Genomic DNA, 22,577 nt, shown 5'->3' on the forward strand with positions numbered 1-22,577 from the left:
TTTCATCAAAAGCAAGGGAAAACATTGAAATTCATCTGTTTTCGAAGATAATTAATTGCCCTGACAAATCTTCAACATTTTTTCTATTCTTCTTGCAATAGTGTTTCTACAAAGACTGATGTCTTCAAACAGGCAATTTAAACACTTGTTCAAAACTCTTTGGGCAATGCAAGAGTGTGCATCCTGTAGAAACCCAGGTTCTTTTTAGAATCAGCGTGTACGAAAAGCGCGCATACCGCACCCACGACAGTGATTAACTGATTACATCTGTTTCGTAATTATCACTCAAAAAAAGTGGCACTGTACGCCACAATATTGGAAAACTACCCAAGTTGTTACCAAATGGATTCATGATGCACAGTCGGAGAATAAAGCAATATTTTAAGAAAAGTTTTGAATGATACGTTGTGTATATACTGGATACAAACACTAACCTTTGAACCTTTTTTCTTGGGAAAAATTTAGCGGGTATTTGAAGCTTATTCCAGAATCCAGAACTTGTCTGGCTAGGGCCAAACCCAAAACTCACCTATATGGTTACCACGCTGAAGAAAAATTCCAGTCTGTGCCGTGTGCTTGTCGTGCATGAGGTTCATCAACGTAAACGCCGGAACTTCATTCATTTTATTTCTTGCTTTAAACATGTGCTGGGGAACGAAAAATTGTTCTGGCAGGGGCGCCGGAAACTATGGAAAAGGGCGAGGGCAAATGTTCGCAAAGCGCATTGCTTGGTGCTGGACGTAGTTCAAAAGGTTATGTATCTACAAATTATAGTTACGTTCCAATTTTTATTGTTACGTAATTACGTAGGTATATAGGCCTAGGCCTATTGATCATCAAAGTCTTAAAAGCGATAGCTTGCTAGATTTTGCAGGAAAGCATAACCACCATGAAATTGTCATAAGACAAAGTAAGAAACAGCACAAAATTTCATTTTAATCTTTGGGCAAGTAACTGCCCCCATTGCAATGTGCACAAAAGAGAAAAAGTAACATAAAAAAGTTCAAGTTAACAAAATTATGATAATATGAAGGTAAATAAGTGTTTTAAAGATTGTTGAATGACTTGTTTGCTGAAAAAGGTAAAGTGTAAGATTAAGAGCTATTTCTAATATTTATGTTTAGTTTTTCATTAAAAGAATCGTTATAACGAGAATATAAAATTTGTTGCCTAAATTTATGGATCAACACACATGTGTTTTGGTTAAACTATCTCTTGATTGACTGCAATATATTGTTCTTTTTCCTTCAAGTTATCATTTCTTAAAATTCATTGTGGATTTTTTGTAATCTGTTCATTAAAAATTTCCGATCATGCTTCCAAACAGGTAGGCTATGCAATATCGAGTAAAACTCTTTGTTGAAGAGTGGTAAAGGGTAATTAGGTCGTCCTTGTTTAAATAGGATTTTCTTTTTCTCACTATGCTTAGATTTTGGAGCAGGTTGTTTTGTGGATTTTCCAAGAAAGTTATTCTTGGAAATAAAGACCTAAAATTTAGTGCTTTTTATGCGCTCAATGGGTTTTCTTTCCAAGTGGAATTTAGTAGTGTCAGATTAATAGCTAATTCAGAGTTGGCCTATTGCTAATAAACTATTTTTGAGCAGTAACCAATTCAGCTTCAACTTCTTATGCTAACTTATTGATATTATTACCTTGTTTAACTAGATTAGTGTATTCAATAAACATAATTGCATCCATTTTTGTCAGACAATTTTTAAAGTCGTTTACATAATGAGGAAAAGTAGAGGTCCAAGGATCGATCCTTGTGGAACTCTGTTTTGCATTTGGAAAGTTAAGCTAGATAAGGTTCCATTAAAATCTACTACTTGGTTACGATAAAAAGGATAGCTTTTGAACCAATTATTTGCGATTACTCCAATGCCGCAGTAATGTAATTTTGCCAGTAGAATATCATGGTTAGTTGTGTCAAATGCTTTGGAAAGGTCCAAGAACACTCCCACCGCTGAGTTCCCCTGTTCAAAAGCATGTGTGATTTTTGTAGACTGCATGGCAAGTGGTATGACCTTTGCGAAACCCGAATTGGTTTTGAAAGAAAAAATTGCTCCTATTCAGAAAGCTTGTATTCATTCAGTTCCTTAGAATTTTCGAGAATGGAGGTAAGAGACTTATTGGTGTTACTGTTAGTTACTGCACTGGAGAATGCACTGAATGACAACTAACATATTCAGGCTTCGTTATCGAATAGTATTCCATTTTTTTGCAAAGGTGTTAACGGCCAATGAACACCGTACTCAATGAAATGTTTGCGTTTAGTCTAATGCTTCTGGTAATTTAACAGGGAAAGCGAACGATATAGTGAGCTTGGCTAAAATCAGTTTAGTTGGCTCATATAGTAAAGTGCAGATTTTTTTAGCTTGCTCACAAATTCACTATTAATGGGAAGATGAAAGCGAGTAAACTAGTCTTTAGCAGAATTCCCATTTCTTGAGGAATCTCCATTTTTCTAAACTTAAAATGAGCTAAATGTCCTCAAAAATTTTTACATTCCCTCTGTTGAACGCCTAACCCAGAGGTCGGCAACCTTTAGCATTAAAAGAGCCAATGTTCCCAAGTTTATTTAAATTAAGACCTATTCGGAGCCATAACATGTAACTGTCGAGTTGGCCACTAAAACAAAAGGTAATTATAGCCTACACTTCATGCAGAATTTCTTAAAATTTTTACTTTGTACATGCGAATATTCTGTAATTTCAACAAACAAAACCCGACTATTAAACACAACACTTTCAAATAATCATTTATTCCACCCAGCTAATGCGATATTTGCTTCTGAATTTCACTGCACAGCACATCTACATTAGCTTGATAAGATGACACTTTGAGTTTCATCTGGGACTGCAAGCTCTCATCTGTTAGGCGTGAGCGTTGTTCATTTTTTAAGTAATTCATGACCGAAAAGCTTTGTTCGCATAAATATGTTGATCCAAATATCGACAGAACTCCAAATGCATATTTTTTCATGTTCATGTAAGAGTCAGGTATGGCATTCCACGTATCGAACACGAGCTTGTCTGGTTTTTGAAGCTTTTCAAGGTCACTCCATTTGTGGTTTTGACGAAGCGTGGCCTTCTGGCGAGCAAGATCTTCAAGGTCAGCTCTCAAGCTTCGGAACTTAGATACCCACACATCCTTGTCAGCTATGTCGGCCAGTTCAAGCTCAAGAGTAGCTTGACTTACAGCTGTGAATGCAGTCATATTCAGCAGTAATGGATCGATTTCCAGAGGTGTAATAGGGAAGGATAACGTATCTTTTTCCTTCCTGAAATCACAGAATCGTTGTTGAAACACAGTTTGCATATCGATGATAGCTTGCTGAAAGTAAACAAAATTTAACTGGTTGTGTGCTTCTTTGAACTCTTTTAGAAAGGGAAAGTGAAGTAGTGTACCTCTCTGTACGTCTCTGGCAAACACTGTCATCTTGCGCTCAAAAGCCAAAACCTCCTCCAGCATCTGCAGGGTTGTGCTACCTTTTCCTTGCAGGCTTTTGTTCAACGTGTTGAGGTGCGATGTCATATCCACCATGAAATGCAACTTTTCTACCCAATCTGGCTGATCCAATTCAGGAAAAGAGAGCCCTTTGATTTTTAAAAATGTTTTTACGTGTTCCAAACTCACAGCAAATCTTTTCAGTACCTCCCCTCGGGACAGCCATCGAACTTTGTTGTGTAGCCGCAGATCTGGATATGTGCTATCAAGTTCATCTAATAATGAACGAAACTGTCGGTGGTTTAATCCTTGTGCAATTATTTTATTTACTACTCGAATGACGAGATTCATCATTTCATTGCACTCCCGGGGAAATGTTTGAGCGCACAATGCCTCCTGATGTAACATACAGTGAAACGTCAACAGATTTCTATCCAATGACTTCTGAAGTAAACTCACAAACCCCTGCTGCGTTCCTACCATATTTGGTGCGCCATCAGTAGCGACCGAAACCAAGTGAGTTGTGTTTATTTCTTTTGTTTTGAGACAGTCTAAAACTGCCCCACAGATGTCTTCACCTCGCGTCTGGCCTTTTAGTGGTATTATTTCAATCAATTCTTCCTTTAATCCAGTAGAATTTAGGTATCTGCAAAACAGCGATATTTGCTCAACATCACTGATATCTTTTGAACCATCACAAGCAATAGAGTATCCTGGGGCTGAATTGATATCCGAAATTTGTTGAGAACTGATGTTGGATGCCATTCTAATAGTTCTGTCTTTGACAGTTTTTGCTGAGAGGGGCATGTCTTTGATTTTCTGAATGATTTTATTCTTGTTTTTGAAGTCTGAGAATAGATGTTCTGATATTTTGATATATGTCTCTTTTAAATATTCTCCATCTGTAAATGGCTTTCCATGACAGGCTATCTCTCGAGCCGCTATAAAACTAGCAGAAGTGCTTGATGTGGATGAGTTCATCCACTTACTGAAAAAAGTTTTGCTTTAATTGGCTCTCCGCCGCAGTTCTAAAACTGCTTTTTTTCGCTGATCTCCAGCAGGATATTTTTCTGCAAAGACATTGTGCTTATTCAGAAAATGTCTTTCAACGTTTGATTTTTTGTTGTTTGCTAATTCCTCATCACATAACAAACATACCGGCAAGCCAGTTTTGCTAGCAATGAAAGCAAATGAATCTGTCCATGAGGGGTTGAACATTCTTTTTTCGTCCGCAACTTTTCTCTTCTTACACTTTTCCATTGCTAATTATTAATCGATACAAGACTATACTGTTTTGTTGTAATATCGTTTCTAAACTCTTTATTACCTAAAAGATTTTCAATTAGATGCTGCTCTAGACTACGGAAACTAGGCTTACTATTAAAGATAACTCTGGTATAGCCTACTGGCAATAATTTGGCAAATTTGCAAAAGTTACTGATAAATAACTAATGGCGATTTACATATTTAACAAAGAGTATCTGATACTTTTAAACTGTTTACAAAATGCTACAGGCCACTACACACTGCATCGTGACACTGCCAGGTATAAGATAATGCTAACATTAATTGTGCGGTAAACACGTAACAATATGCTCTTTATCGTTTCACAGAGGGGGGCGGGCAAATCAGAATCTGTCCGCATACATGCATTGTAAGCCGTGATGAGCCGCCATTATTCCAAACAGTCCTGAAGGGTTTTCTCCTTAGCAAGATAAAAGCATTAAATCTTAATGAAAAATTTACTAAACGGATTTGTAAGTCATAATTTTCAACAAAACTAGTTTAAACTATAGAGTCGTTATTAATTTACAACAATTTTTTTTGTATTGCCCAAGCTCGCAGTGTTTAAAGTCACGGGAGCCAGAGCAGAGGGCTGAAAGAGCCGCATGCGGCTCCGGAGCCGCAGGTTGCCGACCTCTGGCCTAACCTATTTCCAAGATAATGCATAGTATAGATACAGTACAACTTGCCTACATCAACTTTGTTTAATTCATCAGTTTGCCTGATTTGTACCAAATATACCAATGATACCAAATTCAAGGTACTACCTTACCTGATATTATTATAATACGCAAAGTTATTACTGTTCAACTCGGGTAAAAATTCTATCAATCCAGAAAAAACAACTTTCATTCCCTGCTTCCACAAATCTTTTCCAGAAAACGAAGCAGCCAAAACTTTGTTCTACAACATAACTATGTAACACAGTTACGTAATTCCGCAATGTTACACTGTCATGCACTGCTGCTGCAACTTCCAGCTGCGCTAAAGCCAGAAGTTCTACATCTCTTATCCACAACCGAGTAGTGATCTAGTTTTCACAGAAATGCTAACAAGTTCTCTAGTTTTTAGAGTAAGGATTAGAGCAAGAGAAAACAACTATTTGACTTATTCTTCTAAGGTTTGACTTTCTTCTCATGCAAAAGTAGGATAACTTCACTGTTTATAGATGTGTTACAATGAAAAAAAGGTAACAGAAGCAAATTCCACGGCAAGAAAGTACAAAATGCAACAGCGGTCAAAAATGACCGCTTGGTATTTATACGTATTAACCTAAATACTGCACTAACTACAAATGTTACGGAAAAATTTGTCCCATCAACGTAAACTTCAATAATAATGATTAAAAGCCGTGGAAGCTTAAAGTCCAGATTTTAAAACAGACAAAACACCAATTACTTTGTTAAAGACCTAAATAAAGCCGTAACTGCAGTGGTAGCCAGTGTCCTCTCCACAAAAATAAAAGGCCCAAGAAAACAATAGAAAAAGAAGTGAAAGAGTCCAGGCAAAAGCAGGAGAAGTTTTAACATCCCCAGAGCGTATTGAAAGGCTGAAGAAGGAAAAACACAGTCAAACATAGTAGTCTAAAAAGCAGAAGCAAGCGATCAGAAAAAAAACAAATAAACAAGAAGTCCTATTATAGCACTAGTAGCAGCTCAAGTTCAGATGACATTTCCTTAGTTTTGAATAATAGCACAGATTTAGATGAAAGTTTTGAGCACAAAATGCAGAAGCAGTAAGTTTATTTACAAGAACGTCTAAAGAATTGCAAGAAAAAATGATTGGAATCACACCAGTTTTGAGTGGGGAGTTTCAAAAATTAGATTGGGTGGTTATGCAGTATGGAGAAAGGAAGTTTCTTGGCTAAGTAGAAGAAATCTTTGTCTTTCGTCTTACAAGTGCACTTTGTTAGCTTTAAAGCTATCCGTCAACAAGGCAGCATCTGTACCTTTTCTGTTCGTGAAGATATGGAAGATATTGCACAGCAGAAGGTATTTGGAAGAGTTACTTCACCCACTCCACTTTTTTTTGTTGTGTACTCAAATCATCCAGAAACCCCCGGGGGTAATTTGGGTATAGCGAAGTCATCTGAAAAAAGGTTGTTTTTTACTTAGAAGAAAGAAATTATGTTTTTACAACTACATTGTTGGAAAGTAGATGCATGTATTGTCATGTTCAATCACAAACAGTAAATTTATATGAACCCATACAAATTTTATTAAATGCTAAAGGTGGAAAATTACTCAAATCACATCCCATTTCATTGTCTTGGCATCAATTCGCAATTGGCAATTATGTCAAGACTATTTACTAGTGCCATATTTAAAGTTTGCATTCGGTTAAACTTTTTCAGGCAGTTGCAGTACAAGTGGCTATTATTGGTACACTGTAATTATACCACTTCTAAAACCAGTTTTTAACAAAATACCCACCAGTTAAGTGTAACAGCATCAAAGTTTCCAGACATGACATTTTCTTTTAGTGTAATTCTGTATTCATAATTTAATAATTTTGATCTCGTAGATACTTCTAGGTATAGGATGGATAAGGAAGGACGCTTTATGAAGTCAAAACATTTGAGAAGTCTTGTTTCATTTTCTAACTAAGCATTTTTTCTGTTTCATTTCAGATTTTTGATTTTGTAAAATCAGTGTAGTCTATTGTAACAGATAAAGAATGGCAACTGACCAGAGAATTTCCGATATTAAAGAAATGGAAGTAAAGGCAATTGATAAAAGAAAATCTGGGGAAGCATTTGAGGTCATCATCAAACTCCCAGGTCAGAGTGTAGATGCTAATCCTAGTCCGTTGAAGTCACCACCCCCCAAAAAAGAGCTTTCGTTTGATGAGATTCAGTCGAAAATGCGAGCTGCTGAAGATCGTAGAAAGGCGATGCAGGAGGCTGTTTTGAACCAATTGAAGGCAGAAGAGGAAAAAGTGCTCAAAGTTAAACAGAAAAAAGCAGAGGTCAACGACTCATTTTCAACTTGGGCCAAGAAACATCTGAAGGAGAAGATGTCACAATACGAGGAGAATTATGGTTTGCAGTTGCAGGCCAAAATTGATAAGTTTCGAGCTCTGAATGTGAAGCCTGAAGAGCTGAAAGAAAAGGTGCGGAGAGAGATTGATAACATGTGCACTCAACGAGATGCACAACTCCAGCAGAGACTCTCGAAGAGCGAGCAATTGAGGAAACAACAACTTCAACAGGTCCGTGATCGTCAACAGGAAAAAGAAAATCATGCGCAGCAAGTTCGCCAGAAAAAGTTGTTGGAAACAGAGAACAACAATAAAGAAAATTCGATTTCTACATAAAAACATCACTGGTAAACATGTTCTTTATAATGGTAGCAATTTGTGTTGTTAAGACTTGAGCATGATGAACAAATATGGAAAAGCTGGTGCTTTTTGTCATTTGCTTTCGGCATCGATATTTTAAAAAGTTTGTGCTTCACTATATCTTGGTAATTGTTTTCATTCCAATAAAAATGCTTCTTTCATAACGCCAACACGTACTTTGTTGGCTTGGCTTCTCAGTGGTTCTTGGCATTTATTGATTGATATTTCTTGTCAATTATTACACTAGTTTTTCATTTTTTTCAACACATACATTTTATGTTACAAAAATTACTGCATCCTGCCATCATGGCTTCATACTTACAGGATTGTACATTTTCATTTTCATTTTGCTGTTGATGTTTTTTCTCCAAGCAAATCACGTAACTGTGAGAATTTTAGTGTTGGAACTGTGTAATATGTATGGAGTAAAAGTAAGTGGTCACAAATCTTCAAGACTTCTGCTGCTGTTTACTTAAGTTTGTTTGTAGCTATCTGGAAATTCCTTTTAATATTTCATGCTTAGTACTTGCCCCCTAGATTTTCGTTGTCATTGTGATTTCTTAATGTGAGTTCAGGTTTGCCATCGTCAATTTAATAATTCTTTTTTGTTGTTTGGATTTTGTGTAGAATGTAGCTTTCGCTACAATGTGCTAACCATTTCATATTGCTTATTTTTTTCCGAATACCTGTAAAGTCACGCTCGCAGTGAAATACACAAGTTAAATTCGTAGTTCAGTCACATTGTTCATCATATTCATGTTTGTTTAATGTTTTGTGCAGTTACGTCTTTATTTGTTAAGTTTAGTTTATTCTGTCTTCTCTTGTTAATCTGCCATTATGGAAAAGGAGCATGTCTTGTTTGGAGTCGCAGATGCCAGAATAGAGTCAAGGAAGGTGTCATGGGAAACCAATAAAATAGGAGGTGAAGCAGTAAGTGTGTCATTGTCACGTGATTGTCTTGTAATAAACTGAGTAAGTTGTAATATACTTCTCAGTATTTTTGAATATGTTTTGAAGTATATTGTATTAAATTCATCATAAAAAAACATAGTTATCTTGTTGAAATTATAACATTTACATTTGAACATTTACTGTATATCCTATCATATTTTAAAATTGCAGCACAATATCTTAATATGTATTGGCTGAGTCTTCAAATAAAGCATCTCTGGCTTAAATTTTATTCACATATTTGCAGCATGGAAAAGATTTTATTTAATTGCATCGCTGTTTGGTTGAAAGTCAAAAACTGGTATCACAAATCTATTTTTGCTTTTTCATCACAGGATTTGATGAGTAGTGATATAGAACACCCAGTCTGCAAAAAATGTGGGAAATATTCGCAACTTGTTGTGCAAGTTTACTGCCCAGTTGATTCATCAGATTATCACAGGACGATGTATGTTTTCTGTTGTTCTGACAAACTTTGTTGGACCACAAATGAAGGGTAAAAGCTAGCTTTGTATTAATTTGATTAAATCAGGATTTTTCCCCTAGTGTTTACTTACCTGCAACATATGGATTGTGCCTACTTTCCTGACATGATATACAACTTTGAATAATTAATGAGTGAAATGACATTAACTCTGTGACTCACTGGTACTTTTCTGAGACTAATTTTCCATAGTTAATCGATTTGAAGTAAAATTGTTGCTGACATCCTACATCTTCTACATATGCAATATGTTTCATATTAATTTTTCAGTATTATTGTTGATATGTAGATGGACCGTATACAGAATGCAGTGTTTACCACAAGGTCCCAAGACAAGTGCAATATTAGTTTCAAAACCAAATGTGAGTTGTACATACAAAGTCCTCATTACATATATATATATACTGTATATATATATGTCAAAAGGCTCACCCAATGCTTAATAAAACCTATTTTCCTTGATTTTGAAGAGTTCTTGCCAATGGAATGATGATGATGATGATGAATGGAATGATGATTTTAAAGAAGAAAGTGTGATTGAAGACTTAGAGGTAAAAGTCATCCTGTAAATTAGAAGTTACTTTATCTTGCAGCATTAAATAATTTAACAACAACAAAGATGTAAGTCTGTAAGGAGTACATCTAAGGTTTTTGAAGATTTATTAATTTTACCAGCTGTTTGTGATGCTGGTACCTTGGTGTTTATTTTCACTTACATTTACTGAAGGTGAATAAATGAACTGCAAGATGGTTATATTTGTTTTGAAACAAAAATGGCTTAACTTATTAAAATTAATCATTCACATTGTTCTTCATGATCAATGCAGACAACTTCTTCAAAGCCTTCAGACTTAGCAATCGGCCTTGAGTCATTATCCCTTAGTGGTAATATGCCCTATACCACGCGATTCCCTCAGCTTTCCAAATGTTCCACATTGCCTTGCTTTCCTTCCAATTATATCAATGTATTTGAATGTGAGGCGGCTGAAAATAGGGCTGTGGACGATACTTACGTTAATGAATTGATAAAAAAATACAATGATGAAGCAGAGGTGAGGAGCATGAACGTTTTTGATTTCGATTTTAATACTACATTCCTTTGAGGAAGACATAAAACCAACTACTTTATGTTGTAGTTTACTTCATTATTTTTAACTAATTTCATTTAACCACTCTAAGCCCATAACAATGTTGATATGTAGTCGTTTGTTTGTCAATTCATGATTTGATATAATAACTTGGAAAATAAAAATATAAAGTGTAAAAATATCAAGTCTTGCTATTTTCTCTAAAATTGTCTGTTAGTTTAATTTTAATCACTAAACATTATGTGTAGCTGTAAATTGTCAACAATGATCTTTTCAAAAACGTCATGCCAAATATCATGTGCTTTGTGCATGGCAATGCATTTTGTATATTTTCAAATTCCGTCAATTATGAATAATATATACAGTATATGTATATATGCGTTACAGTATATAGTATCTATTTAAGCTATTAGGTGTGTTATCATGAAACAATTCCTCGACAGGAAGACCATACTGAATCATGCAGAATAACACTGCACACTGAAGCATATGAGAAGACCGAACGGAAAGACAATTGCTTGCATAAATTCAAAAAAGTCATTGACATATGTCCAGGACAAGTAATTAGGTATGTCATTTATTATATATTTATTTTATATATTCCTTATGCTTGCTATGCTTTTCTTATGCTAATTCTTATTATATGCTTACTTAATTGTCATAAAAGAAGTTGTGCAATTTTCTCCGTTTTCAGTATTGCATCATCGACGTGTGTGGTCTCTATTTCAGGTATTCATGGATGGGGTCTCCTGTTCATATCAAAGAAAGTGGTAATCAATCAATTGTACCAATCTGCCCATCTTGTGGCTGTAAAAGAGGTTTCGAGTTTCAATTGATGCCGGCGTTAATCCCATACTTAAAAAATCTAGATTTGGGTGAGGACTCCTTCAGGTCAACTTTGTCTTTGCTTAACGCTTTTGTTAAGAAATTTAAGCACCATAGACTTATTTATTCCATTAACACTTGATCTTGGCTGTTTCAATCTATTACGCAATCAAAATGTTTGCCATATGAGTCATGCTTGAATTTGGGCTAACTGTTGTTCAAGATTTTGTGGATAGCTTGAAATTATTGATTCTAACACAACGACACTAAGTTCTTAATACTTTTGACTAACTATGCAAACTGAACGTTGCACAATGAAAAATGAATCACTTTGCTCTTGAATAAGTAATATGTCACTGCTGTATTTAATTTGCATAGTATATGAGCTTTGCTAAAAAATTGTTGGTCACTTCTGAACAATAGTGCGTTGCGTTAATCCAGGTAGTTTTTCTTCTAAAACAGTTTTTCAATTGATATTATTTACTGGTGTCATTCACAAATTCTAATTTTCTAATCTAATTCAATGTATATTATTAAATTTTAATTCTCTGTTTTGCAGTAAATAGAAATGTTTAATCTGTTGCAGATTCTGCAGAAGTTGAGTTTGGCACCATCCTTATTTATTCATGTTCAAAGAACTGCTGGAAAGGCGCCGCAAAAGAAGAAGAACACATTGTTTACTGTCCTGATCCTGATTTAAAATATTTTAAATCGCAGAAAACTTGAATGTAAATGCAAAGCTGAAACGATTTTTTAAATATAATAGAGTTAACATGACGAAACATGTTTCATTACCAAGCTCTCGAAATTACTCAAACTAAATTATTAAAATATGAGGTTTTGAACCCATTATCCTACCTTGTCCTACTTCACGATCTGCTGAAGTGACAAGAGCAAGGTTACCAACAGGGTTTTGGAGCAGGCATAAGTGTTAAATTGCTCCAGCTCCGGAGCTCATTGATACCACTGCTCCGGTTCCATTACGTCAAAAACTGAGGTTTAAGTATAAACGCTCAATTTGGAATATCTAGCGTTTCAAAATTATCACAAACAACACAATCAATTCAAAACTTATTTAAAAAAGTTGTTGTAAAACTAGTTGTATTCTTAATAAGGTCACGGAACAATTTCCTGTAAAGTTGCGAATAAAAAATCAACTAAAAAACATATAACTAATGTCCCATAATTTCAATAATTGTTAGAAAAACTCACCTCGGCTATCACAAAAATATGATTAAGAGAATGGAAAGTTTCACACAGCTACGTATTTCATATAGCCTAATACCTAATGCAAAAGTTGATAGAAATAATTTAAAGTTAACCTTTGAAGTGCTGCCTTATTTTACTATTACTTTTATACTGCATAAATCTATTGTAAATTTCGTGTTTGTCTGCACTTGAATTTTGCCATACAGGACTTGCCTGACAGTATGTCAATCAAGTTAAAACTGGACAAACAAACCACGTACCTACAGTCTTTTGTGGTAAACAGGCTTATATTTTGTAAAGACGTTCGTATTCAGGTGGGCCTATTTTTTCCAGTGAACATGGGGCTGCAGCTTCGTCAGCCTCCGCCTTAGTTCATTACTGATTGCACGTCTTAAGCCCTTCCTTGAGCTTTGCTGCTTTTTCCTGCTCGTTAATTGTTTGTAAGCGTCTTTCATTTTAGTTAATGTTTAAACTGTTCAAGTTAAATCGACTAATCTTGTTATATATCAACTAAAACTAAATTTGCAAAGAAAAATTTTGAAAATTTTACTTTTCTAACTCCGCTCATGAGCCCCAAAGTTTTCACTTAAATTGCTAAATGTGGGGATTCCCCAAACGACGAAAGTGTTGAACAATTTTCGAGCTTCGAGAAATTTAAAATATTTTTTGTTTAGTGTTCTATATATATAAAGTATTCAGTCATTTAGTTACATACCCAAGTGAAAAGTACGACAGTTTTTGAAGAGAATTTGTGCGTGCGAAGCCCAATTTTGGCGTGCGCTGAAACCTCAGTTAGAACTTTGGGGTCTAATGTGCAAACAAATGACGTGCCAATTCGAGTAGTTATGACCTAGTATACAAATCTATTCTGTGGTTGTGCTCTTCCATGCTAGACCAGAACTTCGTTTATTTGTTATGAATCGACGTTCAAGCAAGCAGTTTTACTTTGTTTAAGTAATAATATTTATTAATTTATAATAAAATAATAATCGCCGTGAGAATAGAAAAGTTCAACTTGCATGTTGATTAACCTCTTGCGTACAGGTGCCACACTATCCACTAGCCAATGGGTAATAAAAATGTTAATTGTAATTTTAATGTTTTTCTATATATATTGCAGGCAAAATTTCTCCAATTTTTTTAACTGCCTAGTTGCGTTTCTGTTACTTCCGGTTGTCTTAAGCCTATTTTATCTGTCATTTCTTGGATAGCTTGCATTTCTGAATTGATAATATTTTCACTTTTGGAAGTGAACATTCTTGCTAATTATCACGCTGGCATATTTCAGGCATGCGGTTTAACTGAAGTTAACGATGCTTTAGATTTGGTTGCATTAATTGGAAATGCTCAAACAATTAGTGAGGTAGTGTATAGTATTTTTGTTCATGCGTTTCCTTTAGAATTGTTAATATAGGCTATGCTCCAGGCCTATAGCAAGCTCGGTTTATAGCCATAAGTAAATGATAACCTTTTGTTGTTGGTACTTTATTTGAGATATTCTCTGTTGTGCTAGTAATTGCTTTAAAATCGTTTTTCGTGTTAAAATTGCATAGAATTGGTCATAGACTATTGGCCACCAAATGATGCAGACTTATTTTTCTATTGGACATCCAAATGTTATGAATTCATGATGAAAGTGGCCAGTAGAATGTATCTAATAGTAAAATGTCTCTGTTTATTTTTCAAATAATTTGTAGTTCCAGACACTTTACTACTAAGCATGGCAAAATCATTTATTGATTGCTAATTGGAAACAACTACGGTTTTTTGAACAGAAGGTTATATTATGTATAAAATTTAACTTTGGTTTATATCCTTAACACTTGTAATGACAGGCTATGCTTCCTTTTATTTAAAGTTGCTTTTGCTTTGGATAAAAATAAACCCTTAGGGCAGTGGAAAATAGTTTCATATTTTGCTGTGAGTCATTTGATTTGTTTGCTGTAACTTTTTTAGTTGTTTACATAGTTTTTACATTAAGAGTGTGTTTTGTTCACACCGGTATATTTTTAAAGTAAAATAAAACGTTGATAAATTACAAGCAAATATACTCCAGATTACAATGTTTGCAGAGAGCTGTCGAAACAGATATATAACACACACTGCATGTATTTGTAAATTTGTTATCATATAGAAAAATGGCAGAATCATTTATACATGGCAGTATCATTTAAATGTTCATGAATATGACATGATGTGTTTTATGCTTCTGATTACTTTAGCGATAGGATGTTGCTCTTCATGGAAGCAGAATGCGTGGCCGTATGAAATCGATTTTGCTTCCATTGTTGGTTTACATGATATCAGTATTCGTTTTTAATGAGTTTTTGATTTATTATGTCATCATTTCGAGCTGTGATTGGCCGCATCTGAAAACAACCAAAGAAAATGACACTCCTCTTCGGTATGTATATACTTTATCTTTTTATAGGTTTATATTTAATGCATTTACCTGGGAAAACATTTTATTGATGTTAATTTGATTTTATATGGTTTGTTTGAAAGATTTTTATTGATGCTGATTTTATATGCAGAACAATGGTGCTTGCTGACCCACATTTATTGGGGGAACAATATGGCCACTGGTTTGACAAACTAAGAAGGTATATAGTAAACTAAGATATTCTTAAAAAATTTTTATTTATTACTTCAGCGTACAAGTTACTTTTTATCAAATTTTTATATTCAGGGAATGGCAGATGTACCGGTCATACCAAACTGCATTACAATTGCTTAACCCAGATGTCGTATTTATTTTGGGAGATCTTACAGATGAAGGAAAATGGGCGAGCTCTGAGCAATGGAACCGATATGTCCACAGAGTTGGAGAAGTTTTTTTTACTCCCAAAAAAATCAGACTTCATGTGGTCGTGGGAAATCATGATGTTGGCTTTCATTATGACATCACACAGAGTAAACTCAATAGGTATTTTAATGTAGAAGATCTTTCTCATGTGAATAGGTACCCGTATTACTTCAGTTTTCAAGTATGTACTGGAACCACTAGTGTGGGTATAACAATTACTGATGTTTGAATTTATTAAGTTTCATATGTGTTCTGCAAACAACATTTTTAGTATTAAAAGATTACATACCTTTGCAGATTTCTTATATCCTTTCAATCGAAAAATGTTCAAGTATTAAACATACAAGACAATGTGTTTGTTCTTGTAAATTCAATGGGTTTAGAAGAAGATGATTGCAACATGTGTGCAGATGTGGAGTCACGTTTGCAATATGTTTCCAGATCACTGAAATGTTCACAGGTTAAATTTTTTATAATTAGCAGCAGCAGTTATTTTTATGAATGGTGAAGTGAATTTATATGATTAATTTGCATGCGTTATGTAATTCGAGGCAGTTTGTTGAGAATCGTCATCACTTGAGCTGGTTTTACAATTTCTGTACAAAATTGTTGGAATTAATACACTAGTCCAGGGCTTCCCAAACTGGGGGTCGCGACCCCGCAAGGGGTCGCGTAACGAACTTCAGGGGTCGCAGAGCGTATACCAATTTTACACGAAGTACAAAATACAATCGAAACAAAATATCGTTCCAGCCTAATCAACATTGAAACCGCCTTGAGACCAGCATTAACAGATATTGAGCCACGGCTGGACTTGCTTTGTAGCAGAAAGCAGTCGCATCAATCACACTGAATAAATGTGTGTGCTTTTTTGTTTCCAGTAGCCTATATATGTGTAAAGTAGTAAGTAGACTTTGAGTACTGGTTGCTTGAATTCAGTCTTTACTCTTTGCATCTCAATAAATGTCACTAATGACTAATGTATGTTTTGCACTGCTAATTTAATCAATTTAAACGTGAAGGGTCGCGGAAAACTTCAGAAGTTTGAAAGGGGTCGCGAGCAAAAAAGTTTGGGAAGCCCTGCACTAGTCAACATCCATTAATATGAATTTCTGCATTTTTTGTATTAATTGCAACGGTTTAGTACAGCAAAATTGTTTTAATACCCCCCGAGTTATCTTACAGACTCATTCTCTATCATTCAAAATCTGTCAGTTAACTTTAAGCAAGTGCATTGTTTAACTTCACATTAAGCAATTCACTTCCAGAAATCTAAACTAATGTACAGTCGAATCCGCTTAATTCGGACACCGGATAACCCGGACAACCGCTTTATTCGGCCAAAATGCTCGGGAACGGAACAAAAGTAAAAATTGAACGTAAAAAACTCCCGTTAATTCGGACAATTCTTCGCTTAATTCGGACACAGGTTCGCAATTCCTATCGTTACATCGTTAGGTTATGAAACAATAAACAGTACTTGGTTGGTTTTAACACGAGATACAGTTGCATTATGAGTGATTATGGTGAAACAATGACGATTAATGCGGTAACGATCGACAATGAATTCATATAACGCCGTGCCAGCTTCATAGTCGCTTTTACTTCGGTACCATTGCGACCATCTTGTAGAACAGAATGGTACAGAAAAGTTTAGAAGAAAAAGTGAAATTGCTCACTAAAGTAAACGAAGAAAAAAATGACGACGCTTCCTTGACAGTTCGGCAGTTAGTTGCGTTGGTGGGGATATCAAAACGTACTTTGCAAGATTGGCAGAAAAATGATGCAAATCTGCGTGAACAACGTGAAGAGACTATGCTTCGTGGACGAGGTTTAAAGACAGAGAGGAAGCGGCTCAGAATGTGCGTTTTATGCGTACTCATTTACTCGTACTCTTGTGCGTTTTATGCGATCAGTGCCAATTACTGCAGTATAGCGCAGGTGCAATTCATTTATTACGCAACAGTACCGTATTTTAAATGCGTTGTTTGCCTTTACGCATGACCATGAAATGAACAATCGATTTTCCGCTTAATTCGGACAAAGCCGTTTCTCCGCTTAATTCGGCCAAAAGTGAGCGGAACCAAAGTGTCCGAATTAAGCGGAGTCGACTGTATTTGAAGAGATAGGAATGTACCAATGATGGTGTTAAAAATATTTATGATATTACATGTGTAATACTTTTCATTTACAATATTTTTTTCAGAATAAAGACGCAGAAAGTGATGAATGCGCAACCCTGCCACAATACCCGCCTTATAAGCCAATTCTACTGCAGGTTCAATTAAACAACTCTAATTGTATACATACTGTAGCGCTGCTATTGATATTTGTGACAGTCCTAAATGTTGTTTCCTTGCATGTGAAACATGTACGATTTATAAAAGATATATTAATAACGCAAAGTTTGTCATCACTTGTCTATCTTTTAGCACTTTCCATTGTATCGAAGTTCCGATGCATTGTGTCAAGGAGAGGATGCTTCCAGTGGCAAGGAATATGAGAAATATAAGGAGAAATGGGATGTTGTGAGCAGAGATGCATCAACGCGGGTGATTTTTATTAACTTACGCAACTTGGCAATTATTAACCAGACTTTTCTTAATTTCAAGGATGGTACAATATTAGAAACCTTATTTTCAGAGTGAGACTAATGAACAGTTTGTACCGTGCACCAGGGCCGGATTTAGGGGTGCCCCCAACAATTTTTTGTCCAGCTACATTGTGTCACAAATGAGCAAAATTAGACCGATGCATAATGCAAAAGTATTCACCAAATTTGAAGTTTTGCCTAAATTGAACCTTTAATTTTCCCAACGTTGAAATTGCATGTTTGTTTCGTTTTAATAGTTTCAAACTGCACTGGAAAATGTAATTTTTTAAAACTAGTTGAAAGCCGGCTGCATACGTCGATGACTCAAAAAGCACTTGTTAAGACAAACGTATTTACGGAGTGGACGTATTTACGTATATATATATATTTAAAAACAGAACATTTTTGCGCTTCGCGAATTTTAACTTGGCAGGCAAGTTCGTGATTTATAAAAACGTTGTTAAAGCTTTGTGACTCCCTCCAAAGCAACCCTAAACTGCATGCTACACACTGCAACTACACACAGTTCTATTTGCTCACGCAATATTACAGTGATGGTTACTGGTATTTTAATATTTTCACGCTGACCCTGTTATTTTAAGCATATAGGTTTATAAGCATATATATATATATTATATATATAGCATTATAAGCAATATCAACAGCTGGTTTGTCTAATTAGACTTACAATTAGGTTTTGAAGTTCATAAAGCTAAACTTGGCACATATGCGGTTAAATTATAATTTCATTAATGAAAAGGCTCCCACCAATGCTGGACCCCAGTGCACTTCACAATATAAATCCGGCGCTGTAGTGAACAGTAGAATGCTTTGTCCTGTGCTTCGCAATGATTCCTCATAACTAGATGCACTGAAACCTTGCAAGCCGCTTGTAATGTTTCCAATGACAAAATATAAAAAATCATAAATCAGTTATTCTTTAGGTGATTTGCATACACAATATGTCTTTAGAAGTTTATCAATGTACGTACATGTAATCTGTCCAGTGATGGAAACAAGTCTGAATGATCGTGGCACTAGTCAAGTCACTAACAGCTCAAGTCGAGTCATTTGATTATATTCCCAAGTTAATTGAAGTCAGCAAGGTTTATCCAGTTCAAGTCTTAATACATGCCAAGCCACCATTTACGATTTATTTTTCGTTTTAGGTCTAAAATTATAATCAACGGCTTTCTGAATACTCGTGGCGTAATTATAAACATAAAATCTGAATTTATCCATTTCTGACGCCTTTGCGCATTCAGTAGAATGTGTTGCGTAGTGAATTTTGGATAGATTTTTTTCTCAAATACAGTAAGTTATAAAACCGATTTTACAACGATTTGATACGATTTGTTCTGGGACTCGAGTCAAGTCAACGGAAATTCCCACGTTAACACGAGACAAGTCGAGTCTTTTAAGCTCTAAAACTCAAGTACATAAACCTCACTCGAGTCTTTAAGTCGATGGATCTTTCATATATGATTTTAATATATTTAGTGTAAGATTGGCGTACTCCTGTCAAAAGTAAAGATTCATAATACAGTTTAAATTTATTAACAATTTGTCTGTTGGACAGAAGTCTCGAAATGTTGCATTAACTTAACAAAAGGCAAACAATAAAAGTTTTGCACAAAGCGTTATTGTGATTGTGGAATACCGCTAACTGTTTTAGTTTCAAACCAAACGATCTTAATTAGCTTCTTACTTTTAAATTCAATATTGTAGAATCAAAGTAACTGAATTGCTAAACGCAAACCGTCTGCTGCTTTGCTACCGATGGCCAATGTTGTTCATATAGAGCAGAAAGATTAAAGCCTTACGCACGTTGTGTATATTGCTGTTATGGTAAACCACTTCACTGTTATGTTGTCTATAATGCGCTAATCTTTTACTATTCTTCAAGTAGATACTACATATGCTTAGACCACGTCTTGCGTTGAGTGGACATACACATAACCCTTGCACTTACTACCACGGTGATGGAACGCTTGAAATAACAATACCATCTTTCAGCTGGAGAAATCGAAACGACCCAAGTTTTCTACTTGTAAGTATTGCAAATTCATGTAGCAGCAAAATAGTGTTTAAAATTGACTTCCACATGTGGTTATGTAACTCACATTTATTGTTGGTATTTTAATAGTTGATGACCACACCCAACGACCACGCTGTTTCGCACTGCTACATGCCAACAGAAGGAACCGTTTTGTGCATTTACGTTATTTTCATTGCAGTTGTCTTCTTTAAAATTTACTGGGTTACACGACACTGAGAGATTAGCCACTGTTGGAAATGAAAAGGCTAAACGTGGCGTCCGTAAATGTCAAAGGTCAAATGTCATTGATGTCAAACGGAGTAGTCAAATTCCTCGGTAAGAAGAGAGATTCATCAGCCGACAAAGACGATAGCCAAACCAAAGACAGCTATCCAAAATGACAATTTGTGGACACTGCTTAATAAGACATAGTGACATCATAATTACATCAAATACAACTAGGCAACCTAAACCGTCATAAGATAACGTCATTAAGTCGTAAGTGGGATTACGTCCCGGAGTAAAAAGAGCTACAACTGTCACTATAAACGAATAAAATGCTCTGGGGTATCAAAAAAGGTTTTGATATAGGCGAACTGTCGGTATAGCCGAAGTCGATATAGGCGAAGTCTACTGTAGTTGATTTGAGCTTCATTTTTACAATTTCTAGTCGTATTGTGCCTGAATTGCACGTGCGTGTGAAATGTGAATGTAAGCGTGCAAAGGTAAAAATTGTGTAGTTTGTTAATATCAATTATGTTCAGCTTGTTTTCGTCGGTAGCATTAGTAATTTTACCAATATAACTTTGAAAAGTCCTCTTCCGGTGCTTCCACTCATTGGCACTTTGAATTGCGTTAACATAGCAGTCAAATAATTGAGGTCAAAGATACTTCTCCATAAAATGTAAGTTAAATAAATGGTGACGAAGCAAATCCATTTTAACCTCAACATAGGCTTCATTAAATCACTATTCCAGTATCTACTGACATGAAACAAAGAACGAATCAACCAAGCGAAAAATAAGTAAGTAAATAAATGAAAGACCCCGGCAACCAAATGCACTACATACTGCAGTGCTACGGGCCCCACTACCCTACACTGAGCAGAGAAGCGCCAGCTGCCTTGGGCAATAAACTATTCGTGGTTGGTCAAGGATGCCACAAATTAACACAGTAACAAACGACCGAATGAAAAGACCTCAATGCAATGAAGCGTATACAATATTAATATAATGACGGACACCATGTAACATTTTTGGTTGCACAACGTTGTTCTATTACCGATAGCAAGGAAATGTTAGGATCGCCGCTTGAAATAGCTTCCAATCCAATAAACAAACATCTTCAAATCTGAGCAGTCTGTTTTGTCCGTTATACATGTTAAGCATGTTACGTGCAGAGTCTACTCTATACGATTATACGTCCTTGGTGTATGCAGACATCTACATTTAAGAAAATCTACGAAAAAAAGCGTTTTACAAAAAACATTTCGGGTGATAGATTTTCCACTTACAGGATCCGAAACAGTGCATGGTAGCCGTCAGTTTGTCACAAATATTTGGACAATTACCTCTTTGTTGGAAACCTTGCACGAGTCACTGAGTTTGTCAACCAACCTGCAAGATGTTTCTGCTTCAGAAATTATTATGCGTGCGGCATTGCCTCTGCTTCAGTGGCAACTTCTTCTCTGAAATATTTCAACCCAAACCGTCAGTCGCACTTGAAAACTTAAACTTAGTGCGAGAAAGTATTCACGGCAATGCTGTTGCAAACAACATATTTGCTTAAGCAGCTCTTAAAGTGAGGGGCAAGCCCAAAAAAATTGGTCTTAAAGTAAAGAATACTTGCCAGCAAAAATTCCGGAGCTGCAGAAAGAATTTTGTTTAATGTGTAGTTGTTAAACATTTCTTGCTACAATTGATGACTGGGTTTTGTATAAGGTATGATAGTAGACCAGCTAAAGCGTTTTGGGTGGAATACATTTCCATAGGTAGGTGATCAATAGCAGGTAATGTGCATTTTCTGCTTTCATTTTTTGCTGTTCTTTGATTAACTATACTTCTCATTTGCTTAAAATGATGTGTCCATTAACGTCACACGTGGGCTCGTTTTGACCTGCAGCATGGTGGCGGACACGCGGCACTCAAGTTTCTGGTTAACCCTATTCAAATTTACTCATTTTCAGTAATTACAAAAAATAAACATTAAAGTAGGTCATATTCGTTACAAACAAAAAGAAATAGGCAAACAATTTACAATTAGGCTACCAACAATCTAAGCACCGGTTACACAAATCAATTACTACGGCAAATTCACAATAACATTTCTGGTCCCGGGCCACTAACCATCTGAAAATGGACGCCGGAAGCAGGAAAATGAAATTGCAAGTTGGCTCGAAATATCCTTCCTTAGTTTGACCAAAAGTTTAAAGACATTGAAACTTGTAAACTAGTAAAATAAAACACAAGACCAAGCGATCGTAAGAAGTTATGACTGGTGTTTTGTAATAAGCG

The 22,577-nt window shown here is 35.5% G+C and overlaps 4 protein-coding genes across 5 annotated transcripts; 3 read left to right on the top strand and 1 right to left on the bottom strand.

Annotated features, from left to right (window-relative positions):
- Nucleotides 1–2,772: 2,772 nt before the first annotated feature.
- Nucleotides 2,773–4,212, bottom strand: LOC143452988 (general transcription factor II-I repeat domain-containing protein 2A-like). The gene has a single exon (XM_076954141.1). The coding sequence runs from the start codon at nt 4,210–4,212 to the stop codon at nt 2,773–2,775; it is 1,440 nt and encodes a 479-aa protein (XP_076810256.1).
- A 3,126-nt stretch (nt 4,213–7,338) lies between these two features.
- LOC143451608 (stathmin-1-A-like) lies at nt 7,339–8,850 on the top strand. Its single transcript, XM_076952308.1, has one exon. It carries the CDS (start codon nt 7,408–7,410, stop codon nt 8,044–8,046), a length of 639 nt encoding a protein of 212 aa, XP_076808423.1. The 5' UTR covers nt 7,339–7,407; the 3' UTR covers nt 8,047–8,850.
- Nucleotide 8,851: 1 nt separating this feature from the next.
- LOC143451606 (programmed cell death protein 2-like) lies at nt 8,852–12,317 on the top strand. 2 transcript variants are annotated; one of them, XM_076952306.1, is made up of 8 exons: nt 8,852–8,992; nt 9,357–9,517; nt 9,795–9,867; nt 9,976–10,056; nt 10,333–10,557; nt 11,037–11,161; nt 11,323–11,468; nt 12,005–12,317. In XM_076952306.1, the coding sequence occupies exons 2-8, from the start codon at nt 9,363–9,365 to the stop codon at nt 12,142–12,144; spliced, it is 945 nt and encodes a 314-aa protein (XP_076808421.1). In that variant the 5' UTR covers nt 8,852–8,992; nt 9,357–9,362; the 3' UTR covers nt 12,145–12,317. The 2 variants fall into 2 exon arrangements, with proteins under 2 accessions (XP_076808421.1, XP_076808420.1); XM_076952305.1 differs by having other exon boundaries at nt 8,861–9,000.
- Nucleotides 12,318–13,339: 1,022 nt separating this feature from the next.
- Nucleotides 13,340–20,883, top strand: LOC143451605 (metallophosphoesterase 1-like). Its single transcript, XM_076952304.1, has 8 exons — nt 13,340–15,031; nt 15,162–15,230; nt 15,317–15,553; nt 15,731–15,893; nt 17,640–17,711; nt 17,866–17,985; nt 19,936–20,076; nt 20,173–20,883. Exons 1-8 carry the CDS (start codon nt 14,880–14,882, stop codon nt 20,299–20,301), a joined length of 1,083 nt encoding a protein of 360 aa, XP_076808419.1. The 5' UTR covers nt 13,340–14,879; the 3' UTR covers nt 20,302–20,883.
- Nucleotides 20,884–22,577: the final 1,694 nt, after the last annotated feature.

Source organism: Clavelina lepadiformis, chromosome 4 (genome assembly GCF_947623445.1).
Source record: "Clavelina lepadiformis chromosome 4, kaClaLepa1.1, whole genome shotgun sequence".
In the NCBI taxonomy this organism is placed as follows: domain Eukaryota; kingdom Metazoa; phylum Chordata; class Ascidiacea; order Aplousobranchia; family Clavelinidae; genus Clavelina; species Clavelina lepadiformis.